Here is a 14,315-nt window from a genome sequence, read left to right as displayed (position 1 = left end):
ATTTATAGACATTAATTTGTTTTTATTTCTTAGCTTATTAGCAATAAATACTTCTTGACTTCATAGCTGGTTTCTTCACTAGTTCTATATTTTTTAACTATCTATTAATAGTTAGTTACCAGGTATTAGTTATTTACATTTTGTATTTATTTTTTTGCTTATGAAGGTGTCTTTACTTTTGAAATTCTGAAGAAGAACATCAGCTCTGTGTTGTATTTTAATTTATTTCATTCTGGCTGCTTATTGTCATTTTGTTTTTGTTCAATTGTTTTCACACCAGTAAATTTATACAACTTTTACTCAGCATTTTGTACTCAAAAGATTGTAGCTTTCAGTCATATCACACTATTGTGGCCCAAATCAAATATACAGAACTACCTGCGGTAGCAACACCTTGTAAATAAGATGTCACTCTTTGTCATTAGCGACAAATAGATTCAAATAGAATCCCAACATTATATTTCTTTATTTATTGAGGTATATACATTTCTAGTTATTTAATGCTATTTTTTCCAAATCATTTTATAAATAAAATATATCTTATGTTATCTTGCCTAAAATACAACATAACAACAGAGATATCTTAATGATGTAAAATGAAATCCAAATGATTAAAAATTAAAGTAAGCATATGTTATTTATATGTATTTTATGACTTTATGATATAATAATGTGTAAAATATCTTCAAATGAGCAACTCAAAATGAAGCAGAATTATATGCTTAAAATTACAATTTATTTCATATTTGAACCAGTTTTTTTAACGAGTTTTATTTTGAAAAGTCGGACAGGAGGCTCTTGCGTTCGCCGTGTCGAACTTGACGTCAGCGCGTCGGGAGCAGGAGGGAGCGGCTCTGGTCGAGCGACGTTCACTGCGAACAGGAGAGAGAGTGAGCGGCGGAGAGCGCAGCGGAGTGGACGGGTGGATGACTGTGAGTACCGCTTCCTTTCTCCCGTTTCTCGCTTTTACCTCTTTTTCCTCGCTTCCCCCTCCTTTTTCCTCTCTCTTTCATGTAGATGTAAGCTAGCCTGGGTCGAACCGGGAAATGTCCCGGCTAGCAGGGACGGGAGACAGGCCGGTGGGGAGCCGTGCTGGGCTGGGTTTGCGGAAGCGAGCGACCGGCGGACAGACAGACGGATGGACGTAGAGGCAGACAGACGGACGGCAGCTGTCCTGATGAGAATACAGTTTATATCAGACACAGACTGAGTGCTTCACGGCGTTCACGCGGCTGTCTGTCCGTCTGTGTGTCTGTTTCCGGTCTGTAGAGCCCGAAGTCCGCTTCTGCTCGCGTTTTGTCTCCGCTCTTCTGAGGCAGCGGGGCCTACTTGCAGAGCTTCCCGGGCAGAGAGCATTGTGAGGCGGCCACAGAGCTGCGGAAGCCCCGTTGCTGTCCCGGAGGCAAAAAAAAAAGAAGAGCGGAAGTGATTGATGAGAGGATGCAGAGTTTAGGAGCTTGAGGGAACCTGCAACCAAAGCAGGTTGCACAGACACTGCTTGGTTTTATTCCTCTCCTGTTGTACTGTCTGTCAGCAACACACACACACACAGAGTATTGACAGGCCCCACCTAGTTCTGCTTGACTCAGGGATCTGTGCGTGTTGTGAGTCCATCTTTCTGCTCTGACAACTTCACTTTAGTAGATTAACATTATTCAGTGATTGCTGGAAAAAGCAGAAGTGCCCACTGAGTGAACAAAAATACTGAAAAATAAGAATAAAATGCAGGTTTCAGGTTGGGTTGAACTGTGTGTATCTGTGCAGTGAGGCTCTGGTAACTAAAGATTAATGCATTTATAGCCTATAAATTAAGGCCAGCAGACTATGTTGATAGCAGCAGATCCTCTTTTTGTTCACATGTAAACAAAACAAGCAGGAAACACTGATGTGAAGTATGAAGTTTCAGGTTAAAGTCTTCCTTTCAGTCAGCGTTTATGTGGTACAATCACAATACAACATAAAAGCCCTCAGTGACGCCTCATTTTACAGTTATATAATAATTTGCTGTGTAGTTTGATTGTTGTTGTTCATGCATTAAGTCTGAACTGCAGTTAAACTGAAACAGACCCACAGTGAGGGGTCATTTATAAGGAAATACACTCGCAGTGTGCAGAAAGGGCAGTATTTCTTTTTTGAATTGTTACAAATTTGGACTATAAAGAGATATGGAAGCTTTCTACTTCTGTGTATTGTTGATGTTGTGAATTGGGACAGGAGTGTGTGTTGCTTTCAACACAGACTGTATAAAAAAAGATGGTGAAGGCGTTTGTGTTTTGTGGTTGTTTTGGAGATATTATTGGAGTCCAGTTCACAGACTCCAATTAGCTGAAGCCACCTGCCTCTCCATCTTTCTATAGCAAAAACAGTGTCTGTTCGATATTAGGGAAACTGCAGCTTTTTTGGTACTTCAGGTTAATTTTCCAGGTCCCGAGGTTCCTGTTTGGCACTTCTTCTGGGTTTGATGCCTGTGGGTGTGCCAAACCAGGTTTAGGCAGCCTGAGCTGTAATGGCAAATATTTCATGAGCAGCAGTGGTTGGTAAGAGCAAATCAGCTGATTTTCTTTAAGAAGTTTAAGAGAAGAGTGTGTCTATTTTAATTTGCTCACTTTGCTCTGACCCAGAAGTGGATAAGTGGAAGTATATGGATGGATGGATTATGAGAGCTTTTTAAATTAAAGTACTTTCTGAGCCTTAGTTATGATTTATTGGAAGACGTGATGATCTTTTACTTCCTGCTGTTGCTGTGTGTCTGTGCATGTTTCTGTAATGTCTCATTATATTTCATCAAAGCACAGCATCGTGAAGCATGAGGGGGAAAGTCCCGATGCAGGTGCACTCCTGCAGAGGCAGGTTTCTGACAGGGGGACTCGTAAACGTCCAGAGATAGGCCTTCAGGTGTGATCGAAGGGTTTTCGATGTTTTGGCTCATCCAACTTTCCCCTCGATGGCCTCACCTCTGCTGCTCCAGTGAGTGACTTCTCGGGAAGCGTTGAACCCGTCTGGACTTGCTGCAGAGCGTTGTAGTGAGGCAAGCCCTGTTCAGACCCTCAGGCGATGAAATCCATTACTGCTGATGCCTTCACTGACAGTAGGGCAGATAAAACTTGAGATTTGAACTCCTCCCAGTCTCCACCTGATCACTTGTGTGCATTTAGCGCATTTATACAGCTGTCGTGACTGGAGATGGAGACATTTAACATTTTTAGGGTTTTTTAGGGGGTTTTCTGTGATCCATACACAGCACAAGTTTGTATTTAAGACTTGAACACAACTCAAGAACAAGAAAACCCACTGGGAGCCCTTCATTGAGTCTTTTTTTTTTATTGCCTCAAAATTAACTTAAGAGGGAAAGTTGTACTAACCTTTTTGTTATGAATGTCCTGTGAGTATTAGTCACATGAAGGCAACATAGTGTACCAAAGTTCAAAGCCCTTCATTTTTACGCTTTTAACTCTGAAAATGATACTTGAGATGGCCAAAATATAATTTTTTAAGGGTATTTATGCACAATAATTACATTTTAAGAGGCAAAAAGATTCCGATTTTTGTTGTTTTGTTGCTGGTTTCCTGTGACCCATACACCACACTAGTTTTTATTTAAAATATGTACAAAAGCCCTGAACAATAAAATCCACTGGGAGTCTTTCTCTTCTTGTTTCTTGCCCCCAAAATAGAATAGATAAACTCTGAAAATAGGATTTGGGCAAAAGTTTCGAGCAAGAGTACTCACTGAGTGTGATTAATTACTGCAGGAGTCTTGCCGTGACTTAAATATAACTACATGAAGACATTAATAGTCCTATTATTTGAGATAATGGATTTACCTAAAAATTATGAACAAAATATTAAGCAACTTTAGCTTAAGCTGAATGTTTGATGGTAACTTGTTTATTATAAGTGTTATTCTCAGATAGGTTACCAAAATAAAAGCTTTAAATTTAAGAAGCACTTTGTCTTGAGTTAGTCTTGTCTTGGGTCAGTTAAGAGTATTTGTGACACAGTATTTACCTTTTTGTTGTTTTCCTGTGACCTGTACACTGCACAGTTACAGAAACCAAACTTTCATGCATGCGGTTCTTCTTTTATATCCTTGCAACCACTAAAATTAAAGTAACAGCTTCTGGAGACCTGATCTAACGTGGTTTCGGGGTTGCAAGACTTTTATCCTTCCTTTAAGTCACCATTGTTCTGATTGGCTGCCCCTCGTAAACAGAATGTTTGAACCACAGACAGGATATGAGATGGGTGTAGCCAGTGTTACATCACTAGCTGATCAGTGAAGTCTTGTAATGAAACCTCAAACTCGGTAATGAAAAAACAGAAGCCTGTTTGTGGCGAGGAGCCGCCCCCTGGTGGCCAATACATTTCTGGTTTTAACAGCAGGCAGGTTGAGCTCTGGAGCCTGAGATGATCAGATTAGGGATATCTGCACTTTATGACATCACAGAGATCCGATAATAGTGAAAACTGTCTGAATCAGTGTTTAGAGTGCAACCGTTTGGCTCACGGGGCTTAATTGTACATATGCTGACCTTATTAGAAACTTGGCCATGTTTAATATGAACATCCACCATCAGAGCAGGAGATATGTGGCAGGGTATAAGGGTCGACTTTAAATATTAGATTACACCTGGTGTTACTCATTTATAGTCTTTTCTGGTTGTCAGTTAGTAGCTGTATTTGTGTTGTTTACAGGCTGTGACGGTAAAATTTGAAATGGTTTTAGGGTCTGTAAACACATCGTGTCAGTGGGGGTCCTCATGAACTATCTTAAACGTGTGTGTATTTGGGTGTGTGTGTGTTTGTGCATCGTGTTGCTTCTTGTTGCCGTGACAGTGAAGGTTTGCACACACATGGCGAGGCATGATTGGTATGCATCCACACACTGAGACATGAACGCATAGCAACAGTAACCAGGAAGGATTCCATAGCAGTGGCATCACCACCAGCTGTGAGATCATGTGACTCCGCAGTTTTCAGTAACTTACTGCATGCATGCTGGGTAATCATTATCTCCCAGAGAGGGGCAGGAAGTCTTCATCTGTGTGTTTGTAATTGATGGTGTTACATCTCCAGGTGCATCATAGGAGGAGGTGGGGCTTACTGTAATCCTGCTGTGTGATTGGTAGCTGTGACTGGATGTCCAATAGCGACCTGTTAACGGTCTCCTCCTCTGTGTTTGTGTCTCTCACCCAGCAGACAGACAGTCAGGATGCGTGAATACAAACTGGTTGTTTTAGGATCAGGAGGCGTCGGCAAGTCAGCTCTGGTAAGTAAAAAAAATCCAAGTTAATCAGTTGTTTGCATTAAAGTGAGAGTCTGATGTTATTCTATTTAATGTCAGTGAGTGCCAGAAAAAAATAAAATCAACACTGAAATCATCCTACTGATGAGCTCAGAGCCACAGGGCAGCACCTTGTACTTTATTTTAGCTCAACTATTCAATGTGGATTAATCTGCTGCTGAAAATAGTCCCCACCAAAAACTAATAAAGGAATAGAAAACTGAAAATAAATACTTGTAATATGTAAATAAAAAACCTCACTGAAATAGTGACAAATATTTACATAAACAAATGAAGAAAAATAAATAAATAAATATTTTCAAATATTTAAAATAAATAAAAATTGATAAAGAATGAATAGGAAGATAAATTAGATAGAAAATATATTCATGAATACTGAATAAGATAAAGATTAAAAATAAAAAAAATACAGTGTAAATAGACAAATAAATAGAATAAAGACAAATGTATGTTAACAGCTAATTAACAAAGGTTAAAATATTAGTACAAAACATAAAAAAACACAATAATTAAAAATACAGCAAATATATATATTTTAAATATACATTAAAAATATAAAAAATAAAGCATAAAATAAAAAATACGAAAAAAAAAATGTTTTGTTGATGTAACGTTCGCAAATCGCTTGTCCTGTTTGTGCACTAGTGTTTGTATTATTCATATACAGATTTTTGTACATTCACGTTTGCACATTGAGGTAAAACTGTGTTTGCAGCTTTGGAACTTGCATGGCTGGAGTGCTCCAGTGCAGATTCCTGTGTAAATGGCTGCACAGTGATGTCACTGTGCTTCCTTTTTGCGCCCGGTCATTGCTGACACACAAACACAGCGGTGTCAGTCACACTACAATGAAGTGCTTTACTCCCCATGATATAATGGAGATGTGTCACAGTGTCACATTAATTCCGTTCTAATGACTCCCAATGGGGAGCTGAACAGAGCTCCATTAACACTGCTGTCCTACTTCTCTTTGTCCCGCTACTCGTGTCCGTCCGTCTGTCCATCTCCAGACTGTCCAGTTTGTTCAGGGAATCTTTGTGGAGAAATACGACCCCACGATAGAGGACTCCTACAGGAAGGTAGGACCTCTTCATCCTCACACGTTTTTAGAAGCATCTATAGTTTAATTAGTTTTAGTTATAGTCCAAAGTTATGATTCACTCCTTTTGTTTCTGCAGCAAGTCGAGGTTGATGGACAGCAGTGTATGCTGGAGATCCTGGACACAGCAGGAACAGTAAGACCTAGCTGTGTCTACATACTTTTGACCATGTGATGTGCCTGACTGAGTCCCTGACCACCTGTCTGTCTGTCTGTCTTTAGGAGCAGTTCACAGCAATGAGAGACCTGTACATGAAGAATGGCCAGGGCTTTGCTCTGGTTTACTCCATCACGGCTCAGTCCACCTTCAACGACCTTCAAGACCTCCGAGAGCAGATCCTCAGAGTGAAGGACACGGAGGATGTAAGAAACCACAGCACCCTATACTTTGCCTAAACTCACCCTAATATGCAGGTTTAAGTCATGGTTTCAGTTAAGTTAAGCACATTAAGCTCCTCTTAACGTTTTCTGGAGCTTTCTTTGCCAGATGAAGGAGTCTGTAGCATAGTTAAGGAGCTCCTGAGTAATTTGTCCGGTCGTAGTTAGTCAGTTGCTGATGTTTGTATTTAAAACTCTTGTTTCTTGGCTCAGAGGCAGTTGCCTAGAAACCAGCGGAGAAAGGGAGAAGTTTCTGGTGGCAGCCAAAAATAGTTTGTCATGACATAAAAATGTAATTTTAGGTAAATCAGTTAAATCTGAGTTTAAGAGGAAGTGGACTCTATCACCTCCACATAACCCTGCTGTCAGGCTTATGCTAAGCTAGCTAACTGACTGCTGATGGGTGTACGTGTAATTTATTTGCATGAAACAGAGGTCACTTGTTTTAACATGCCACCATCAGACACCCTGTGTGCAGGCCTTTAGCATTGCTCCCCCTGCTGGACATGACTTATATTACATAGGTTCCAAAAAGTTTTAGTTTTAATCAGCATCTAGTGGGGAAAGAAGAATAAAGTTTAAAAAATTGAAAATAAAAATTTGCAGTTTAAATTAAAAAAAATAAACAAGCAAATTTGTAATAAAAAAATAGAAAATGCTTCTAAACAAGCTTTTAAACAAATAAAATAAAACAAGCAAATAAATTTATAATATCTACATTTAAAATGAGAAAAAAAAAGAAAAAAGTGAATTAAAAAAGAAAGTATTAATAAAAAGAAAACATTGTTTTGTACAAAATTTTTAAAAACCTAATATGTTTAATATGTTTCAAGCTAGAAATGTATGATTCTGCATTTATTTAGTCAATAAAATGACTGAATAAAATTTCAAACATGTTTTTATTATGAAACAGATTATTTACAAAATGGATAAATATGAATAAAAAAATAAAGGAAACACATTCTGACTTCATGTCAAACGTTACAGATTCTAAAAACCAGATGAAACACTGATGTCCTCTTTTCTGATTTTCACATGATTTTTCTCCCATTAAAATAATCCAGTGATCATCTTTGAATGTGCTGCAAACAGCTGTCTGAATGTGAGTGTTTGGCATGCCACTTTAGGTTCCCATGATCCTGGTTGGAAATAAATGCGATCTGGAGGTGGAGCGTGTGGTGGCCAAAGAGTCGGGCATTGGTCTCGCTCGCCAGTGGAACTCCTGTGCCTTCCTTGAGACCTCGGCCAAGAGCAAGATTAACGTCAACGAGGTGACAAAACACACCCACAGCAAAGTTCACACAGTTAGTCACAGCTGTATTTAAACTAGGGATGGGTATTGATAAGATTTTCACGATTCCGATTCCATTTTCGATTCTGTTTAACGATTCGATTCTTTATCGATTCTTATTTTTAAAAAAGGAGAACACTAAGGTCGATTAGCTTAGAACTTTGTTTTATATCTTCTCTTTGAACAAGAAATTTAGGAGTAACATGGCCTTACAAACCCAACAGTGAGATCTTAAGAGATCCACAGTCTACGGCTCTTCAATGTCACAGGGTCCCCAGGAAAAAAAATTGTAAATGTAAAATAATTAAATAAATATTCTTCTGTAGCATTAACAAAATATAACATAAATTATTCTGTAGCAATTACACAAGAATATCCAGTAATGTCCCTGCCTACAATTAAACACATTCACTTACCGAAAATCGGGGGCATCTGCTGTGGCAAATGGGTGCAAAGCTTTGACCACAAACTTAGTCACTGCTCGGTGACATTCGTCTATCCTGGCCTGAAAGGAGATGCTACCGGTAGACTGCAGCGAGAACTGCCAGCCAGACTCTGTCTGTCTCTCTCATCATGGTCACCTAAATGCAGCGCATAGTAATGGCAGGTTTTGTAATACGGCAGATCGCACTAACATAATATGCACTGTTAGTTGATTATTTACCTGCCGCATTAACGGGAGAGGACGTGCAAACGTTACCACTGCTGCTGGGTTGAGATTCACGAGTCTGGAGCGGAATTAAAAACACGACATTCGTTTAAGGTTATCGCGTGTTTTGTGAGCAAATGCTTTTGCACATTCGTAGTGTTTCCTCCTTTAAATGAAATATCTACTTTGCAAGTATTGCAAGTTGCCCCGTTGCCATCCGTTCTCGTAAAGTATAACCAAACTTTTGACCGTTTGAGCCGCTTAGGCACCCTGCCAAGTAAATGACGCTCCGCAACGTGGTGACGTCATTCGGGGCGACTGGAATCGATAAGGGAATCGTTTGCAAAAATGGCAAACAATTCCAAGGAATTGGAAAAAAACAGTGGGAACCGGTTCTCAACAAGAACCGGGTTTCGATACCCATCCCTAATTTAAACCTAAATATCTTTGGGCTTCTGAGTTTTGAGCACCATTGATTCTGCAAAACGATGTACATATCATCTGGAGTTTGTTCTTCTGTAAAAAACTGAAATAAAGCTTACAGCGTGCAACATGAGAGAATCACTGTGACGCGTGCAGTCCTGGCTCAAAAAGGCTGGAAGCTGTAATAATACAAACATCAGACTATTCCTCCAGAGTTTTGTCATAGACAAAGAAAAAATGGATTTCATCGTTAGTGTCAGACATTTTGACGCTTTAGCATTTGTGTTTCAGCTGCTGCTCTGTTGGTTTTTGGGATATGACCATTTTAAGACTATTATAGTCTAAATATGCATTTTTTGTCATTTCATTGGCATTTTTAAGTAGTTTTTGGCATTTCATTAGTAGTTTGGGAAATGTTTGGCAGTATTTGGCAGCATTGGCTTCATTTCTTCGTGTTTGTTTGCAGATCTTCTACGACCTTGTCCGACAGATCAACAGGAAGAGTCCAGTTCCAGGGAAAACCCGCAAAAAGTCCACTTGTCAGCTTCTCTAATGGCAGGTAGCTTCTTTTGTCCCACGCACACACACACACACACACACACGCACACACACACGCACACACACACACACACACATTGAGTTGATCACACAGATTGTTATTCACACACCGGTTCTCTGTGTCCAGATTCCTGCTCACCTGATAACCAACCAACCAACCAATCACAGGACATCTTCCAGCTGGCCACGCCCCTTTAACACAACCATGTCACCATCAGCATCAGCCACTCTGTTACCATGACGATCGCTTCTCCCATCCTTCATCACACAATGTAAAGGAGACTGTTGCCTTGGAAACATTAAAACAGAACATCAAAGGACTGCAACGGCGGTGGCGATGATGATGATGATTCTGCTGTTGCGGGAATGCAGGGGCTTGATTTAAACTACGGTTCCCATCATCCTCTCTGCTAGGCTGTTTTTGCAGTGGGGAGTGGCTTCTTGCATTCTTTTCTTTTTAAAAAATTTTAAACTTTTCTTTTTTCGTTTCTTTCGCCTTATTGTTTTCCGGCAGCCCTGAGCCAATCACACGCAGTGTGACCGTCAGCTGTGTCGGCATCGCCGCGGTGATGACGGTGCCGCCGCCACAGCTGACCGTGTGTGTATATGGCTCTGGTGAAACCTGTGGATTCATACAGTGGTTATTATTACAGTGGTTGTTATTATGATTCTGTGTGAAAACAATTAAGTCATTTTATGTTTTTGATTTTTGGGGAGGGAGGTGTGGGCGGGGTGAGGCGGGGGTGGGGGGTGTAGCAGCAAGTCGAGAGGTTAGCTTACTGTGCTGATAGCAATGCCGTAATTAAAGTTAGCCTAAAGCTAACAAACTGGGCGGAGTCAGGAAGAATACAGATATAACAGGAAGATGTTAGGTGGCTTGTTGCCATAGCAGCATGGCGAGCTGACTCCTGATCTGCTGCTCAGGGCGGACATGTTGCCTTTTTGACAGCAGACTCACACTGGTCCAGTACCTTAACTCTGTGTGTGTGTTTGTGTGTGTGTTTGTGAGTGTATGTGAGCTACGTAACACAGTGAAGCAGGCCAGTTTCTGTAATGATCGTTTTTTGACCTGCGGGGTTGAAACACTGAATTATTGGTCCTTTAGTCACTTTAACTGATAAGATATTAAAGGGGGCCTGTCATGCTCATTTTCAGCTCTATATTATTTTCACTAGAGCAGTTTTACCTGATTTAAAAGTAAATTAATGCCCTTACTGTCCTTTCCCGGCCCTTTTTGGAGCTTCTGGGCTAATCTGCTTAAAATGAGCCATTTTAACCCGTCGCTTTAAGGGCGTCCCCGTCCCTAAAAGCCCGCCTTCTTCTAATTGGTCCATTGATGGAAGCATGCAGAGGGGCAGCACCAAAAACAAAATGAAGCCTGAGCTTTGTGTCTACAAGTACAACTTTCACACGTTTTCATTCCATTATTTAAAACTATGGCCATGTTTAAAATAAATATCTGGCATTAAAGTTTAGAAAGGAGTACCAGGACCACATTAGGAAAAAAAAATGTGTTTGTATTTTCAGAATAAAGTTGCAGAATGATGTAGGTATTTCAACAATAAAGTCAAGAGTTTGAGAATAAAACCGAAATATGAAAAAAGTCAAGATTTTGGAAATAAGGTCAAAATTATGAGAAACAAAGTAAAAGCATATGATAGTCAAGATTTCAAGAATAAAGTTTCAATATCGAGAATAAAGTTGAAGCACGTTGTAGAGAGCACACACATCCTTGGAGTTGTTAGACTGTGTTCCTAAACAATGTGAAATCATTTCCTTCTTGCTAAAACCACCCCTGAAAAAATAATTGCAGTTTTATTCTTTTTAACCCTTTTCCATGTTTTGGCGTGGCACTAATACGTCATCATAACCGTACGTAGCGTACAATAAAAGACTAATAAAGCATAATCGGTCCCCTTTAAGCTTCTGATGGATGGATTCCCAAACTCAACCAGGAGAAGGCGGAGTTTCTTGTATTCTTGGTACGTCATGCTAACACTTTTGCATGCACCGTGCTGAGTAATACTTAAATGTTAAACTGTTAGCATCGATAGATGGAGGTGTTTTCTTATCAGTTGAAGAACAAACTTAAAGTCTCAGTGTTTCAGTTTAACAGTAGCATGGCTGCAGTCCAGCCGGAGAGGGTTAAAGCCACAGAAATCCTTTGAATATGTGTTTGTGGGCGTGGTCAGCTCACGGGAACCGCTTGCCGGACCCGTGACCTCTGTGAGTGCTGCTGTGCACAGTGTTGTACTATCAGCGGGGTACTGCTGTCAGTATTCTGGGTCTCCTCCAGTGTCTTCAGTCATGTAGCATGTTGATGTTTCTGCCAGTACCCAGTCTGACCTCCAGGAGGTGCTGCTGCGACAGTTTGCATGCCGAGCAGAAGCTTCCGGGCCGGAGGGCCGTTTGTGGCTGCGGCAGGCCGATCGCCAACTGTTTCCTGCCAGCGCATTATGATGATTCCAGCTTTATTCTTGTAATATCAATAGAGGAGGGGCTTATTACTGCCTCCGGTGGTTGTAAAGCAGAAAACACCCACTGCTGTTATTTCTGAAAGCTTCAGGTATAATAGATGTTTCTGTGTACGCCACAAGGGGCAGTGCAGAGCACCTTTTATAGCCAAAAACAAACATGGATTATAAAAAATACACCCCATCGTACTCTTGATAATGTTTATAAGCCACTTTCATGACAGTTTAAAACAATATGAGGCCATTTTTAAGTATATTTTATCACTTCTCCTACACAGTATCCATAACTGGTGTATTAGCAGTTGATGACTGATGATTAATGATGATTAGCAAGCATATTTAGTTACATATAATGGTGTTATGTTTAGTTTAACTGTTTATTCACATATACATTGAGCATTGCAGTGTATTCTCAGTGTTGGAAAGTATTTCTTCATGTATCAATAGAGACGCTTCATATTATGTATTCATTCATGTGATTATAGCTGATTATGGTTATGAGTAATTCATTTAAGAGGAGAAATGAGGTGATAAATGCTTGAAATGTCCTTTTATCTGTTTAGAACTGCTTCAAAGTGAGTTTGTTAGGGTTCTTGCTTTAACACGGGGGTTTCATCCTCAGAAAAAACTTTCAGTCATTTCCACGGCCAGCCGTGGCTGCACTTGGACCTTTCAGGCCTTCGCCCAGAGGCTGTGGTGCCATTCGTCATTTCCTGTGACTTCTGAAGGCGTCAGTGTGGTTTAAGAAGATGAAGAAACGAGTCTGGTGTTTTGGAAAAAAGTTCTTTAGATCTCTTAATCTTGTGAGAATCAACAGAAGCAGCTGTGTGAAATCACAAGAAGGGGAGCTAGGCCTTATTTTCACACGTCTGCAACGATGCTGCAGACTGAAAAGTAGCTGCGATTGTTGCTTTGAAGACAGCGAAGCCAGGTCTGAATGTTTGGACAGAAACAGACGTGTGTTAAAGTCTTTACACACTTCATTTAAAGCGCACTGAGGCCTTGACAGCTACAGTAAATAGGGGCTGATGCAGATGGTAACACTTCACTTTAAGTGCCCGTATTTGGCATTTAAGAGCAGCATGTAAACATTTAATAGAAGTGGTAACGCTGTACGGCAGCTGTAAGCAGATATGAACATGTAAATGTAACTAAAAACAAAATCTGACTACATTTCATGTGTTTAAGCATTAAAGTTCACTCTTACAGCTGCATTGCAGTGTGTCACAGACCATGTGAGGCACATTTACATATTTCACTCTCTGCTTTCCAGTCCTCAATCTGATGTGACGTCGAAGTGACCATGGCAGCCACAGCCGAATGCAAACTGGAATGAGCAGTTCACAATACGAAGAAATTATTTTGATTTTTTTTTCTCAGTACTGATATAATTCTGCTTCTTTTTCTCTGTATGGCATGATGACCAGTGAAATGTAAAAGAAACCAGTTCAACCAGTGATGTATCAGCTTTGAAAAAATAAAGAAAAAAAAACACCCAGTAAGCTGCTGGGAGATTAAACACTGGTGCTGAAATGGTCTGAACTGGTTTCTTCCCAGTACGGAAACCCACAGTGGCGGCGGGAGGCAGGGGGAGGGGAGGGGGCAGTGAAGCCAAATGTAAAGTTAAAAACTAAAAAGCCTTAAATGAATAAAAGTGGTGCAATTTTGTAACAGCAACCTGTGATGTGGAGTCATTCTGAATTTCAGCCACTAGTAGAAATCAAACAGCGCAAATCCCTCGAGCTCTCGTTACCATCTTCAAAGATCTGTGTCGACGATTGAGCTGCAAAACCAAGAAATGGTCAACGGAACTTCTTCAGCATCACAGACAAGGCTGTGTCCTGTCTCTGCTCCTCTTCTTCATCACCCTGAAGCTGTTTAGAAAGGCCTCGGCGACCTGGACTTCGCCGTACACCTCGCTTTGCACAAACAGGATGAGATGAAGCTGCAAGATATGACAACCAAGAAGCCACCAAGATGGACATTAAATATTCAGAGAGCACTTCCTACTACCGGACATATTCAACCAGTCACACACACTCACACGCTGATGGATGCACCAGGGGAAACTCTTGAGTTCAGCATCAGGAACCATCCGCCAATCTTCCAACTGGTAGATGATCTGCTCTACCACCTGA

At 40.5% G+C, this 14,315-nt stretch overlaps 1 protein-coding gene across 3 annotated transcripts; it reads left to right on the top strand.

Annotated features, from left to right (window-relative positions):
- The first annotated feature begins 799 nt into the window (after window positions 1-799).
- Window positions 800-13,449, top strand: LOC100707998 (ras-related protein Rap-1b). 3 transcript variants are annotated; one of them, XM_019346503.2, is made up of 8 exons: window positions 800-932; window positions 5,200-5,269; window positions 6,316-6,384; window positions 6,484-6,540; window positions 6,627-6,767; window positions 7,910-8,053; window positions 9,612-9,700; window positions 9,831-13,449. In XM_019346503.2, the coding sequence occupies exons 2-7, from the start codon at window positions 5,213-5,215 to the stop codon at window positions 9,696-9,698; spliced, it is 555 nt and encodes a 184-aa protein (XP_019202048.1). In that variant the 5' UTR covers window positions 800-932; window positions 5,200-5,212; the 3' UTR covers window positions 9,699-9,700; window positions 9,831-13,449. The 3 variants fall into 3 exon arrangements, with proteins under 3 accessions (XP_019202048.1, XP_003448128.1, XP_019202047.1); XM_003448080.5 differs by having other exon boundaries at window positions 9,612-9,704; XM_019346502.2 differs by having other exon boundaries at window positions 814-932; window positions 5,197-5,269; window positions 9,612-9,704.
- The last annotated feature ends 866 nt before the right edge of the window (window positions 13,450-14,315 follow it).

The sequence above is a fragment of the Oreochromis niloticus genome, linkage group LG17 (assembly GCF_001858045.2).
Source record: "Oreochromis niloticus isolate F11D_XX linkage group LG17, O_niloticus_UMD_NMBU, whole genome shotgun sequence".
NCBI lineage: Eukaryota > Metazoa > Chordata > Actinopteri > Cichliformes > Cichlidae > Oreochromis > Oreochromis niloticus.
Note: the sequence above shows the minus strand (reverse complement) of the source record. Positions and strands in the feature narration are given on the sequence as shown.